Source organism: Limulus polyphemus, unplaced genomic scaffold (assembly GCF_000517525.1).
Source record: "Limulus polyphemus unplaced genomic scaffold, Limulus_polyphemus-2.1.2 Scaffold3135, whole genome shotgun sequence".
NCBI lineage: Eukaryota > Metazoa > Arthropoda > Merostomata > Xiphosura > Limulidae > Limulus > Limulus polyphemus.
Genome location: NW_013668745.1, coordinates 34,772 through 48,337, shown reverse-complemented (window position 1 = coordinate 48,337; position 13,566 = coordinate 34,772). Strand labels below are relative to the sequence as shown.

The 13,566-nt window shown below is 36.1% G+C and overlaps 1 protein-coding gene across 1 annotated transcript; it reads left to right on the top strand.

Moving 5' to 3' along the window:
• The first annotated feature begins 4,296 nt into the window (after positions 1–4,296).
• LOC106468725 (myosin regulatory light chain 2-like) lies at positions 4,297–13,194 on the top strand. Its single transcript, XM_013929169.2, has 8 exons — positions 4,297–4,380; positions 7,803–8,018; positions 8,778–8,853; positions 9,335–9,439; positions 10,960–11,035; positions 11,395–11,443; positions 11,835–11,950; positions 12,777–13,194. Exons 1-7 carry the CDS (start codon positions 4,378–4,380, stop codon positions 11,946–11,948), a joined length of 639 nt encoding a protein of 212 aa, XP_013784623.1. The 5' UTR covers positions 4,297–4,377; the 3' UTR covers positions 11,949–11,950; positions 12,777–13,194.
• The last annotated feature ends 372 nt before the right edge of the window (positions 13,195–13,566 follow it).

The following is a 13,566-nucleotide window of genomic DNA, read 5'->3' as shown; positions in this document are numbered from 1 at the left end:
AGCTAGTCATCACCACCCACCGCCAACTCTTGGGCTACTCTTTTACCAACATTTAGATAAAAAATTACGTCTCGGATCGGCGCCTTTCTCTTCGTTTTAATGCTTCGCGGATTAATCTTAATTTAATTATATCTCTACTCCTAAACTAATCTACTAAGTAATCCGTTAGATTATTAATCGCTTCTTAATCTCTCAAGTCGGTTTTCGAAAATCCCTTTCGAACGGTGTAACGAAAAGTATAGTAAAAAAAAACACAAGAATTGAATATGTGTCGGTTTAAGGTAGTAGTAGTAGTACGCTCTAAAAATAAAACACTGAGGAACAGACGTCAATTGTTAAAATATTCCATTGCTCTTCTTTTCTTACTACAGCACAGAAATTCTTATGGATAAAACAAGCACTTCTGTTCTGATGAGTTTGTAAAGATTGAGATAAACCACGCAACTACAAATACTTCCACCGCTAGGGTGCGCTACTAGCATGCTTTACCAAATAACCACACAAGGCATGATTTCACATGTGCGATACGCGTTCGGAAGACTGCAACATAAGACCGACAGCAACCCTGTGTCTGAAAATATTCAAGCATCTAAAATCTTCGCCACGTTGGAGGGAGAGTCCTCTAGCGAGGAAAATTCTTTGGATTGTGTGTGTGTAATTTTGTATAAGTATATAAATTAGTCGCTTGAAAGGCAACTATTTTTTAAAGTCACGAAATATGATAAGTTTCGTGTACAAAGGAGAAGGAACAACAGAAGAGATGTAGATTTTTTCTCCAAGCTATATGGGTAAAAATGGCCAGCGTAATTGTTTATTTGTAGTTAAATCGCAATGTTACACGATGGGCTGTCTGTGTTGTGCCCACCCAGGTGATCGAAACCTGGTTTTTAGCGTTATAAGCCTTCAGACTTAGCGTTGTGCCACTCGGGGGCGACCGCGGGTATTAAGTTCGTATCTTAAAAGTGGTAGAACTCACAAGATTCCGAGCTCTCAAGCTAGAATTTTAATAGCAAAGTAAAGTTTTTATTCAAATATGAACAATAAAAAAATAGAAACAATTATTTCGCAACAAATGATACTAATTCTCAACATAATTCAGTCTGAATACAAAAAAATCACTTGGAATATTAAATCAACTCCAACAGTTTGACATAAAAAAAAATCGCTTTAAAGTAACGAAACGGGTATGCTTGTTATTAACCGGGTATCGAAACCCGGTTTTTAATGTTATAAGCCTTTCAGAGTTTCCGTTGAGCCAGTGGGGAACTAAACGGATATGTCACCTGAAAGCTCGTTTCCTGCCACCTCTCTCTCTCTCTTGCCCCACAGTGGCATAGCAGTAAATATGAAGGCTTATAACACTAAGAACTGGGTTTCGATACCGGTGGTGGGCACAGCACGGATAGCCCATTGTGTAGCTTTTGCTTAACTCTCTCGATGTCGTTTGATTCTTTAATCTACCAGTTTCTTCAGATCCTGTGAGCAAGACCCAAGTTATGACAGGCTGTTAAATCTCCCATGTCTGTTGTCTCCAGATCGTGTTTTTTTTTATCGCCATCTCACACCCACAAACATTCTTATATGACTTTAGTTTGGCCAACATTCTGTTGTTGTTCCCATGCAGAAATAGTTACACAGTGAAGTCAAGCAACTACAAAGGTTTTTTTTTTTTTTCATTCTCAGTGATGTTTAAATAACAATAATAACACAAACAATTTTCCATATTATTAAACGTCCATTGTTACTTTGATTAACTTATTGTTTCCAACACAGACAAATATTTTAAACATTTTGAATCAAAAACTTATACATTGACTCGGGATTATAAAAACAGTGTATGGAAAGCATTTCTAGGGGTTAGGGGGCGCGTCCACCTATGGTTTATGGGCATGACCACCCTGGAATCACAATAACAAATCTGAAAAAAAAAAGAAATGCTGTTTAAAACTTTCACTACTCAGACTCGGATAAACTTACAAGTAAAAGCAACTCACTGGTTTAAGCCTTCGAAACAAAATAGTAAATGTTAGACAATAATAATACAAGCTTTTTTTCATTTGTTTTAAATCTCGTGTTTATTCTAAAAAAGAAAAACGCTAGTTTCTTTTTTAAAGCGCCACAACTGTTTCGTTTACAGTTGTTAAATAGTTACAATGCTTGAAGTTGTCTCCAACATTCTCCAGAAAACCGAAATCTTTGTCAGTCTGTGCACTTGTTTCTACTAAAACTGAGCCAACTTTCTAGAAAAGCGGAGATTTTCTTGTTTTTGGAACTTTTAATCTTCTGAACGACTGCGGGCTCACAACTTTAATTTTCATGATAATCTTTAAAAACGTTCTAATTTCACCCACTCAAAAGATCACGTCTCATCCATCCTTCATTTGTTGTTGTTGTTGTTTTTTTTTGTTAGAAAAACTTGTTTCTAAAGATGACCTATAACATGTTTTTGTGGCTATTTATTTAAGTTTTGGAAAAATGGCGACGGAATTCTAAATTAAGCAGGTTAATTTGAGCGTTCTGTGATTTCTGGAGCAAAAGGAGGTCAGAATTGTAAATTAACAGTTTAATATTAGTTTTAACGGTTCTAGGCACACACACAAAAAAAAAGTTAAACTAATTTATTATCCAAATGTGTAAAGCTCTCTAGTACACACTACAAATTTGTTATTGTAATTTTTTAAAAAAGAAAAGTTTGTTCGTTTATTTTTGAATTTCGCGCAAAGCTACACGAGGGCTATCTGCGCTAGCCGTCCCTAATTTAGCAGTGTAAGACTAGAGGGAAGGCATCTAGTCATCTCCACCCACCGCCAACTCTTGGGCTACTCTTTTACCAATAAATAGTGGGATTGGCCGTCTCTTTATAACGCCCCCAAGGCTGAAAGGGCGAGCATGTTTGTTGAGATGGGGATTCTAACCCGCAGATTGCGAGTCGAGCTCCCTAACCACCTGGCCATGCTGGGCTAAAAATAAAAGGTGCGCTAATGTGGAATTAATTAATTTTCTGGCTTGATAATTAGGTAATTAGCTTGGTAATTAGGGCGTTTGACTCGCAATCTGCGGGTCGTGGGTTTGGATCCCCGTCACCGAACATGCTCGCCCTTTCAGCCTTGGGGCTTTTAGAATTTGATGGTCAATCCTACTATTCGTTGGTAAAAGAGTTGGCAGTGGGTGGGGGTTGACTAGCTGCCTTCCCTCTAGTCTATCACTTCAAAATTATGGACGGCTAACGCAGATAGTCCTAGAGCAGCTTTGTACAAAATCCTAAATAATTAAACCTATACAATTTCAAGGAAACGCATAGCAGTTAAGTATATATCTCTTTCTTTCCAGTGGCGTAATTGCAAAAGATGCCTCCCCCCCCAAAAAAAAGTAATTGGGCCCCCTACGTTTATTTTCCTATAATTGTACTTACGATTCTGGCTGATTCGAGCCCCCTTTTGGCTCGCCCCCCCCCCCTCAATTGCGGGATCATACTAACGCCACTGTCTCTAACTGCCCCTCAATGGAACAGCGGTATGTCTGCGGACTTACAACGCTAGAAACTGAGTTTCGATACCCGTGGTGGGCATAGCACAGATAGCCCTTGGTGTCGCTTTGTGCTAAACTACAAACAAACTGTCTCTTTCAATCCGTCTATTTCCAGCTAAAAACGACACCACGTAACCATACAGAAGTGATAATAGCAAGTAATGCTTGGCAGAGTGACGTCACGGGGTACAGGTACTAGAATCTAGACGAACGACAGTGTTTTATCGTTATTTCTGTAGAATAGGGTTGTACGGTAGGCTTAACATGGAAGAGAATCGGGAGTTAGTGACTGTTTAACAGATGCGTAGGCCTATCGGGTTACGAAACATGGCTCGTAAGAACAATGGAAGATGTTTATATAGTAAAAAAAAAAAAATTCCGTACGTGTTTTACGTTTAGGAAATACAATGGTTATTCGTAAAAAACAGCCTATCGTGATTTGGTTTTACTGGAAATCTGCCTGCCAGAACAGGCTTGTTTTATTTGCTGTGTTTTTTTTTCCTCATCGTCTTTCGTCCTTTTTATCTTTCCTTTTTTTTTTTTCTCGTGACCTGTTTAATTCTATAAAGAGAAAAGTCCTCTAAATCCGTGTGCTCCCTAATCCGGGCGAAGCAGTTCCGAGATATATTTATCATGTTACGTTATTGGTTGTTTTCTTGTTCCATACGTGCCGTAGTTTTATGAATCCTAGCGTCTGATTGGTCTGGAAGTGTGACGTCACTTGATCCAGCCTAACGCCAAGCTGGAAGAATACTTGATACATCTTGGTTAGATCACTCTGCCTTCTCATCTGGAGCAAAGCAAGCCTCATTTTTACACAGCTCTTCTCCGTTTCTCCAACTTACCAGCATGGTAAGATCCTGTTCATTATTTTGAGTTGAAGTTAAATGTTTTTACTTTTCTCCTGAACAAATACGATAAGGTATTAATATCGGTTCGTCATTTTGAAAGTCGTATATTCCTAACTTGCATCCATGTTTTTATTATATTATGTAATTTAAAATATCTTAATTTTGATATCAGAATAACCCAAGCGTTAGAAAAACAAACTACTAAATACAACTAAGTTACTTAAAACGTTTTACTTATTTTTTTTTATTCCCAAATAATCGACTTATCTATTTAAAAACAAAAGTTTTACTTCCAAATAAAAATAATAATCTCGGTTGCAGTACTCAAGTTAGGTATATATGTAAAAGCGCTCGACTCACAATCTGAGGGTCGCGGGTTCGAATCCGCATCCCACCAGACATGCTCGCCCTTTCAGCCGTGGGGGCGTTATAATGTGACGGTCAATCCCACTATTCGTTGGTAACAGAGTAACCCAAGAGTTAATGGCGACTGGTGATGACTAGCTGCCTTCCCTCTAGTCTTACACTGCTAAATTAGGGACGGCTAGCGCAGATAGCCCTCGTGTAGCTTTGCGCGAAATTCCAAAACAAACAAACAATATATGTAAAAAAAAAGAAACACTACCGAGGATTGGTCCATCTTACAAAAATCTGTCGTAGTTTTGAAAAGAAAAAAAGAACCAGAGATACATAAAAATTAATATATTTTATAGTATGGGTATGTATACATTAATGGTGTTTAGATGTATTCAAAGTTTCTGGAATTAAGAGCTGACATTAATGCATAAGTTATTGCGTTAGAATAAGACTGGCGAGTTGTTAAATAAACAAAAGTTAGAAACTTCTAACAGCACGTTCAAGCCATTTTTTTTTCAGTCCTTACACGTTTCTTTGGTGGTGAGAAAGTTGCAGTCGGATACCACAAAAAAAAATACCTCTAAGCTGTGTGTGCGTTATAAGAGCGGCAGTCAGTCCATTGGCGTCGATCGTGGATGGTATGGTGCTTGCTGCTGGTTGGCTGCCTTTCTTATATTCTGTATCACAAAACTAACGAAAGCGACTATTAGCTCTAATGGCTTTGCCTTAAACACAAAACGTTCGGAACGTAGGTTTAATTTCTCGGGTTATTTTTATTCACTTGGAAAGTATTAAAGACGTTTTCTGTTTAATCAAGAATTATTTTGGAAACAATTTAGTCCTCAAAATATGAAGTCAAGTTGTTGTTGTTTTTTTTTATTTCTATCGTTTCACAGTCCGAACTGATGCGACTCGGTCAGTGTTTTGGTCATTAGCTACTTACAACGATCGAAACGAAATGGAACTAAAAACGAGGTTACCTCCATCTTGACTGATTCATTCTAATCTTTATAGATTTTTAGTTTTCTGTCTGATCTACCGATTTTAAGATATTTAACACTCTTTGTTGTAGAGGGCTAGCTTCATTCGTTTTCTAAATTACTTTATATACCGAGCATTGTTTTTTTTTTTATCAGATTCGTTTAACAATTGTCCGTTTTTTCTAGATATGTTTATCGTTTTGGGTTTGTGTGTTTTCTCTGAAATCTTTGTGAATATTTTAAAACGAGTGTCGCAAAAGAAGCATTAGAAAATAGGCCACACTTTCAGAAAAACTCAATTTATTAAAACTGAGACTGGAAAAGAAGTCTGCCCTAAAAATGATGACGTTAAAAATGCTCGTAATTAAAGTTACAGCATATCCGAATGAAAACTAGTTGTTGTTTTATAAAACCAGAGTTTATAGTTGTGTTAAAACTGGTATAAAGTATACGAAACAAAATTACCAAATTCGTTTTCCAATCAATGTCAGGATGTCTCATGCATCCATCCATACTCCCTCGTGTTTATTTTAACACGTTCATACTTATTTTTTTTAACTCTCCTTTTTTAAACATTAAAAACTTGGCTTTACCTTAAGATGTGCTGTTAAATCTTCCTAATAATTATCGCCCACGCCCTTTATTCCTTTGAACCTGATCATAAGTAGCGAAAAAATAAAACAGAGCACCAGTAGAAAAACATATCTCTAAAAACTCGAAGTTCATCCAGTATTCACATACCACAGCTTGCTTCCTCCGGGGCCGATCATCCAGAAATAGACTTTGGGTACCTGCCGTTTCGGGGACAAGGGGCGAAAATATAGATTGCAGTTTGTCTTAGCCTTTTTAGGCATGGCTATTATTAGAGTACAAAAATGGCGACCATCTTTTCTTAGAAGACACAAGAGAGAGAGAGAAAAAAGTTTCAAACAAGGACTCTTAGACCATCGTTACGAGGAGTTTGTTATTGCGATTAACTCAGAGGACGCTAGATGGCAGTGTTGAATATCTTTGTCGATATATATATATATATTCTTTAACAGCTGTACTTAGTCTAATATAGGCGTCTAAACGCCCCAGAGATAATATGTTTATAAATCATCACTAAAATGGGTGTGTGCTGATCAACACCACTCGGTATAAAAGATTTTAATAAAACGCCCTCTCTTGAGCATCGGGTATAAATAAATACATACATACAAATACATTATAATTTGTCACTTATACATATTAACATGCTATCTTAGCCTTATCTTTATAAGGTAATTTTTTTTTATTCACGTTAATAATTGCGGAATTTTAGCCTAAAATTATCGGGCCTCCAGTGGCTAATTCCGAAGGCTTACAACGTTAAAAATCGAGTTTCGATGCCCACGGCGGGCAAAACACAGATAGCTTATTGTGTAACTTTGAGCTTTTAAAAAAAAACTTGTCGATTGAAATGGCGAAAGCTAACGAAGTATTGAAATTAAATAGGATAAAACCTGTAATGGGCAAGCTAAGGGGACTGTGCAGTTAAAGTGATTTTTATTTAAATACTTGTGTGTAATACGTTCTGAAGATGTCATTAGTTTGCCATTGTGGCGTTTTTCTCATTGCATGATTGTTTTACTAGCATCTTCTCCGAAGAGCTGCGCTTTTTAATGAATGAAGTCAAATAAGACTCTGGAGCAGCCTGCCGAACTGTGTATCCGAGAGTCCGTGGTTTGCGTCCCTTTGCCACAAAACCGTGCTCCGCATTTTGGGGCTGCGAATACCTTACAGCCACCACAATTCAATTAGAGTATCTGAACAGTTAGCGGTGGGTGCTGTTGATTAGTTGCCTTCCCTCTACTCTATCAGTTTAACCCGTGGTGGGCAGAGCACAGCTAGCCCATTGTGTAGCTTTGTGCTTAACTACACACGAACGAACAAACAAAAAATAAGTTCAGAGTTAGGAAACACTAACGCAGATAGTCCTTTAGGGTTAGCTTTATGTAAGTTAAAACTTTAAAATGTTTGTTTAGCCTAACTTAAATGGGAAACAGTAAAACGAGGCTGCTCTCAAATTGAAACTCTGAAATAAGATTATTAAATGTTTCTCCAGGCGGATGACAAGAAAGAGAAGAAGAAGAAGAGTAAGAAGAAGGAAGAGGCACCAGCAGCTCCAGAACCAGAGCCTGAGCCAGCTCCGGCCCCCGCCCCAGCTCCAGCTCCTGCCCCTACGCCTGCATCTAAGGGGTCCACTAAAAAGGCGGCCAAGAGGTCGGGTTCAAACGTTTTCTCCATGTTTACTCAACGCCAAGTACAGGAGTTCAAAGAGGTAATCAGCAGCGCCATCTAGAGATCTTTATACAAAGTAACCACGTTTTGAACGAGTGGATATGGGTGGACCAAATAGAATAATATATCACGTAATTTAAGAATAATGTATCACGTAATTAAATGCATAAAAATATCTATATTAGTAAATTTAAAAAAAAAATTTCTTGATTTTGTTTTTAATTTTGAGAAAAATCAGTTAATGGTTGTGTAAAACATAACGTCACCTTTAAACAAGAATGGGAAGAAAGACAATTTTGTTGTTGTTTTTTTTTTAACTTCCTTTTATTAACAGAAGTAACACATTCCTACATGTTATTACAAGTATTATGTATTGTTTTTTACTTCCTTTTATTAACGGAAGTAACACATTCCTACATGTTATTACAAGTATTATGTATTGTTTTTTACTTCCTTTTATTAACGGAAGTAACACATTCCTACATGTTATTACAAGTATTATGTATTGTTTTTTACTTCCTTTTATTAACGGAAGTAACACATTCCTACATATTATTACAAGTAGTATGTATTGTTTTTTACTTCCTTTTATTAACGGAAGTAACACATTCCTACATATTATTACAAGTATTATGTATTGTTTTTTATGTTTTCCATACCCTATTATCCTGTAAACTTTATTGTACTAATTTTGTTTTTGTTCTTGACGATTTACCGTAATTATTTCGCTTTTTGAAATAGATCCTTTAAACGTACATGTTACTACTATTAAAATCGTTCTTATTTTTTACCTTTCCAGGCTTTTCAACTTATTGACCAAGACAAAGATGGTTTTATCTCCAAGAACGACTTGAAAGCTACCTTTGATTCTTTAGGTAAGTTATCTATCCATTTGTGTATCTAACCGCCCATTGTAGTGGCTATAAAGTCAGACATATTTATAACTTTATCTGACAGTGATCTTTCTCGAATACTCGACTCACAAGTTTCGAATTCAGAGTTTAATCTGATGTGATATCAAGAAAGGTACAGAAATAGTCTTCTGCTGGGAACTGTCAAATTTCTAAGATGTAGTCAGAAACTTAAAACCAGATTCAGACTCCGTGCACTTTTGAAAGATGGATCAGATTACGAGTAATTAATAACCAAGTAAATATGCCACGTGACTATCAATTATTTGTAACCTGTGAAATTTTCCTGATAGAGTAATATTAATTATCCGGTTTGAACAGAAACGTAAGTCGTTCGATCAGTGATAATACCGGTATTAGTTTTTTCTTACTCGAGAGAACCTACAAGGTGTATACGTCATACTGTATACTCCCTCGTGTTCATAACATCTTTTACGTTTAACAGGCCGAATTATTACTGACGATGAGGTCGAGTCTATGGTGTCCGAAGCGCCGGGAGCCATTAATTTCACCATGTTTCTCACCATTTTTGGTGACAAAATGACCGGAGGTAAGTTTTTTGTTGTTGTTTTTTTCGAACACTCTCTAATAAACTTCAACAGACAATAATATTATTCACCTAACACTTCATTATTGGCGTCCAAATCACTGATACGCACGAGTCAAGGCTTGTCCAATGGTACCAAAGAAAAAACAAATCAAAGTCGTCTGACGACGAAACTGTTTAATCAGGACGTCGAGATTATTCAAGGGTGAGACAGAAGGGTCCAACTTGGAGAATGTGTGACGTACATAGAGATTTTTGAGAGTTAGGCTTAGGTTGAAATGAAACATATAAAACTAGATTGTACTTCCGCTGGATCCCCGAAAGTGTTCTGTTTCGAGAGTAAATAAAGACAAAATTAATATTTTTGTTTATTTCTTGCTTTTGAAGTTCATGTGTCGTGCTGTGTTGTAACCTACAGTGTGCATAATTCTTCTCGTGACTCATGACGAGCGCATGTTTTACCGACGTCACGACAGCACGAGTTGTAACGTTAAGCGTCCATTATGTGACGCCATTTTAGTGTCTACTGACTGACAGACAGACAACACACTACTGTATACTGGTGTGAATAGTTAAAACAGGTGACCCCCTCCAGGCGGTCTTCGGCTCTCTTTCGAGGAAACTAATTGAAGTATATTGACCAATAACAGGAGAGAACACAATTACCCTCTACATAGCCAATCAGAAAACACTTGACTTTGTTCTCAGTAAAACTTATGACGTTCACCAAAAACTAATACCAATCCAATAACATTTGGGCCCCCCCAGTGGCACAGCGGTATGTCTTTGGACTTAAAACGCTAGAATCCGGGTTTCGATACCCGTGGTGGACAGAGCCCAGATAACCCTTTGTGTAGTTTTGTGCTTAATTACAAATAAATAACATTTGGAATTCATTTTATCAGTTTGATTGTTAATCTTTCAGGTCATATTCCAAGAAACTTAAGCAATTTTTTTTTATCTTTAACATCATTCTATCATGTGTTTTTTTGTTGTTGTTGTTGTTTTTAATAAACTAAGTTACAAGAATTAGTTGATAAAAGTTATTTTTCTCAGTTATCTCTGCCCTAAAGTCTAACTAACAATTAACTTTCTCACTATCTTTATCCTACTAGCCCCCCCCCCCCCAGTGGCACAGCGGTATGTATGCGGACTTACAATGCCCGTGGTGGGCAGAGCACAGATAGCCCATTGTGTAGTTTAATTACAAACAAACGAAACAAATTATTCTACTGTATTGTCACTGGTCAGTTATCATTTACACGCTAGTTTAACATGTTAAAATACAATTTGAATGCACGTTTTCCTTAAAGTAACAAAATACATTTAAAAAAAATGCAACTTGTAAAGAAATTTGTGTATACGTATTGTTGTAACATTGTTCTATCGTTGTGCGGGTTCCTTTGAATTATTAGGCCTACTTTTAAAAAAACTTTTCAATCTTGACGTCGCGCGCCCTCTACCTAACATTTAAATTAAAGCATCGAAAATACAGCTTACAACAGTATATATTTTTATCTTAGGTACTGATGAAGAAGACGTCATTGTCAACGCTTTCCTTCGTTTTGATGAAGGTGAAGGATTAGTTCATGAAGATACGTAAGTCATCTGATTTTTTACTTTTTTTTTGTATTATTTAAATGAAACTTAAAGTTTATCTTTAAAAAATATATATATGCAAAAATAAAATAAAAAGGAATATTATTAGAGATATCCGTAAAATTTTATTATAAATAAGAAATGCTACATTTGTGGAAATAAAATAATTTTACCCAAAGCATCGTTACCAGTATCGAATGGAGAGTTAAGCCTAACTGCGGATTTTTTGAAAATTTTGAAATAAATTTCATGACGTAACTATTCAGTATCTAACCTTACTTTGGATATTACTGCCTGTTGTTTATTGATGAAATGTACGTAATAAACATAAGTAAATATTTGATTTTTTTCTTCCTCAGCTTAAGGCACGCTTTAATGACTTGGGGCGAGAAACTATCAAGTCAGGAGGTGAGGTCGCTTTCTACTTCAGAAAACTAACACTCTCAACCTACATTTTATGTGGGCTTTTTAAGAAAAAAAAAATCTTTATTTATTAATTAATTTTTTTCTCATTAATTGAAAAATACTTTATTAAATATTTTTAGGTTTTTATTAGAAGAAGTTAAAATTTATTTTATAAGATAATTCCTCACCGTCGGATTTAAAAATACGATTAATATTGTAGATAAAATAATATTAATAGTCAGTTTTTCTAATGCAGAAAAAAAATCAACGCTAAACTCTATTTAACATCCAAGCTTACTTTGAGTTTTATGTTTCTCTTCGTAAAATATAACTTAAATTCCCTTTTATACTGTAATAATAAGGTAACATAAGTTATATACTTGTTTAACACCAGGTGGACAATGCCTTCAACGAAGCTCCTATGGACAATGAGGGCAAGATTGACCTGAAAAAATTTGCTCAGGTTCTGACCAGAGGTGCTGAAGAGGAAGAAGAAGCCGGAGCGTAAAAGTAAGAAAAAATTAAAGTATCTAGCTGAGAGAATTAGGATTTATAATATATATTATAAGAATATATATAAATTACCCAAATCATCTAGTTTTATAATTGAATAGAAAAAGTTTACCTAAAGTTACCTCACGTAAAAAAACTTTGGATTTGCATTTTAAGTATTGAGGAAAACGTATATAAATAAACGTAGAATATTTTTAGGATTATATTTTTCTGATGTAAAATTAATTTGTCGTGTTAGATTTTTTTTATTATATTAACTTTATATGTCGGGCCGGTCTGGCATGGCCTGGTGGTTAGGGCATTCGACTTACAACGAAGGGGCATTGTAATGTGACGGTTAATCTCACTATTCGTCGGTAAAAAAGAGCTGATGGTGGGTAGTGTTGACTAGTTGTGTTGGATTGGGCGAGGCCTAATGGTTTGTGTGTTTGTGGGTCGAAGGGTCCAATATAGCTGTCCCTAATTTTCAATTGATGGACAAAATTCAGCCACCTACTAGCACCTGCTGCTATAAGGGCGTTCTCTTTAAAGGCTGATTTAACAGGACTGACTGTCACTTTTATGACGCGCCCGTAACTACTTCACGTCTCGAACTCGGACCCCTTTGATCCACTATCCACTACGTCAGATCCGGTCGCGTTTCAAAGTGTATAAAATTCTCAGCTCCACTCGTTCAATGGAGATTATGTATGGTCGCTTCATCTTTAAAAAATCGCATTGTAGAAAAATATATCATAAGAACTATAAATAAGTAAACATTATGGTTTATATACTGTAATTTTATTTTACCAGTATATGACATTTACTTTTATTACATCCACAGGTCACAAAGGAGCGAGGAAACCGAAGAAATGTTCCCTGTAGCAAAGGTCTTAGTACAGCCAGCTCTGTACAGTTCGTTCTATGATCACCCTCACCATACCACCACCTCACTCATACTGTAGAATCTCCCGTAGCGACATCTAGTCAGCTTGAGCCCTTTGGCTGGAGTAATTCTTGTACGTGTGCGACTACTCCAGCCACCTCAAAAACTGCAGTGGTTAGAAAAATAATCAATCTTGTTGTGGGTGTTCTTTTTTTCTCTCCCTCTTTTTCTCGTTCTTTCTTTATTTTCCTGGCCGTGGTGTGTGGTGTCTCCCTCTACAGTTCTACTCCTTATTGCTGAAAAAAAGAAAAAAACTGATGTATAGTGACTGAAGATATCAATGTTGAAATAAATCAACTTTTTATACAGAGCTGAATTTAACGTTTGTGGTAATGTTTTTAAATTACGAATGTAACACGTCTCACACATTCTTTTAAAAGATATATAGATCAGACACATTTTGTTGTTGCTTGTAGGCAGGTGGGAATAATACCATTATCAAAACTGCAGTAGTTCGTACTCTGTTTGCTAAATCAGTAAAATGTGATTATTTTTATCGTGATACCTTAAAGAAAAAAATATTTAGGAATAAGGGAAGCAAAATTATTTGAAAATATATTTTTTTATCCAATTTGAAGAGCTATTCTCAAATTGGTAGATATTACAGTTAAAAGCCTCTGATTGATAGATATTACAGTTAAAAGCCTCTGATTGGTAGATACTACAGTTTCGAGTCTCTGATTGGTAG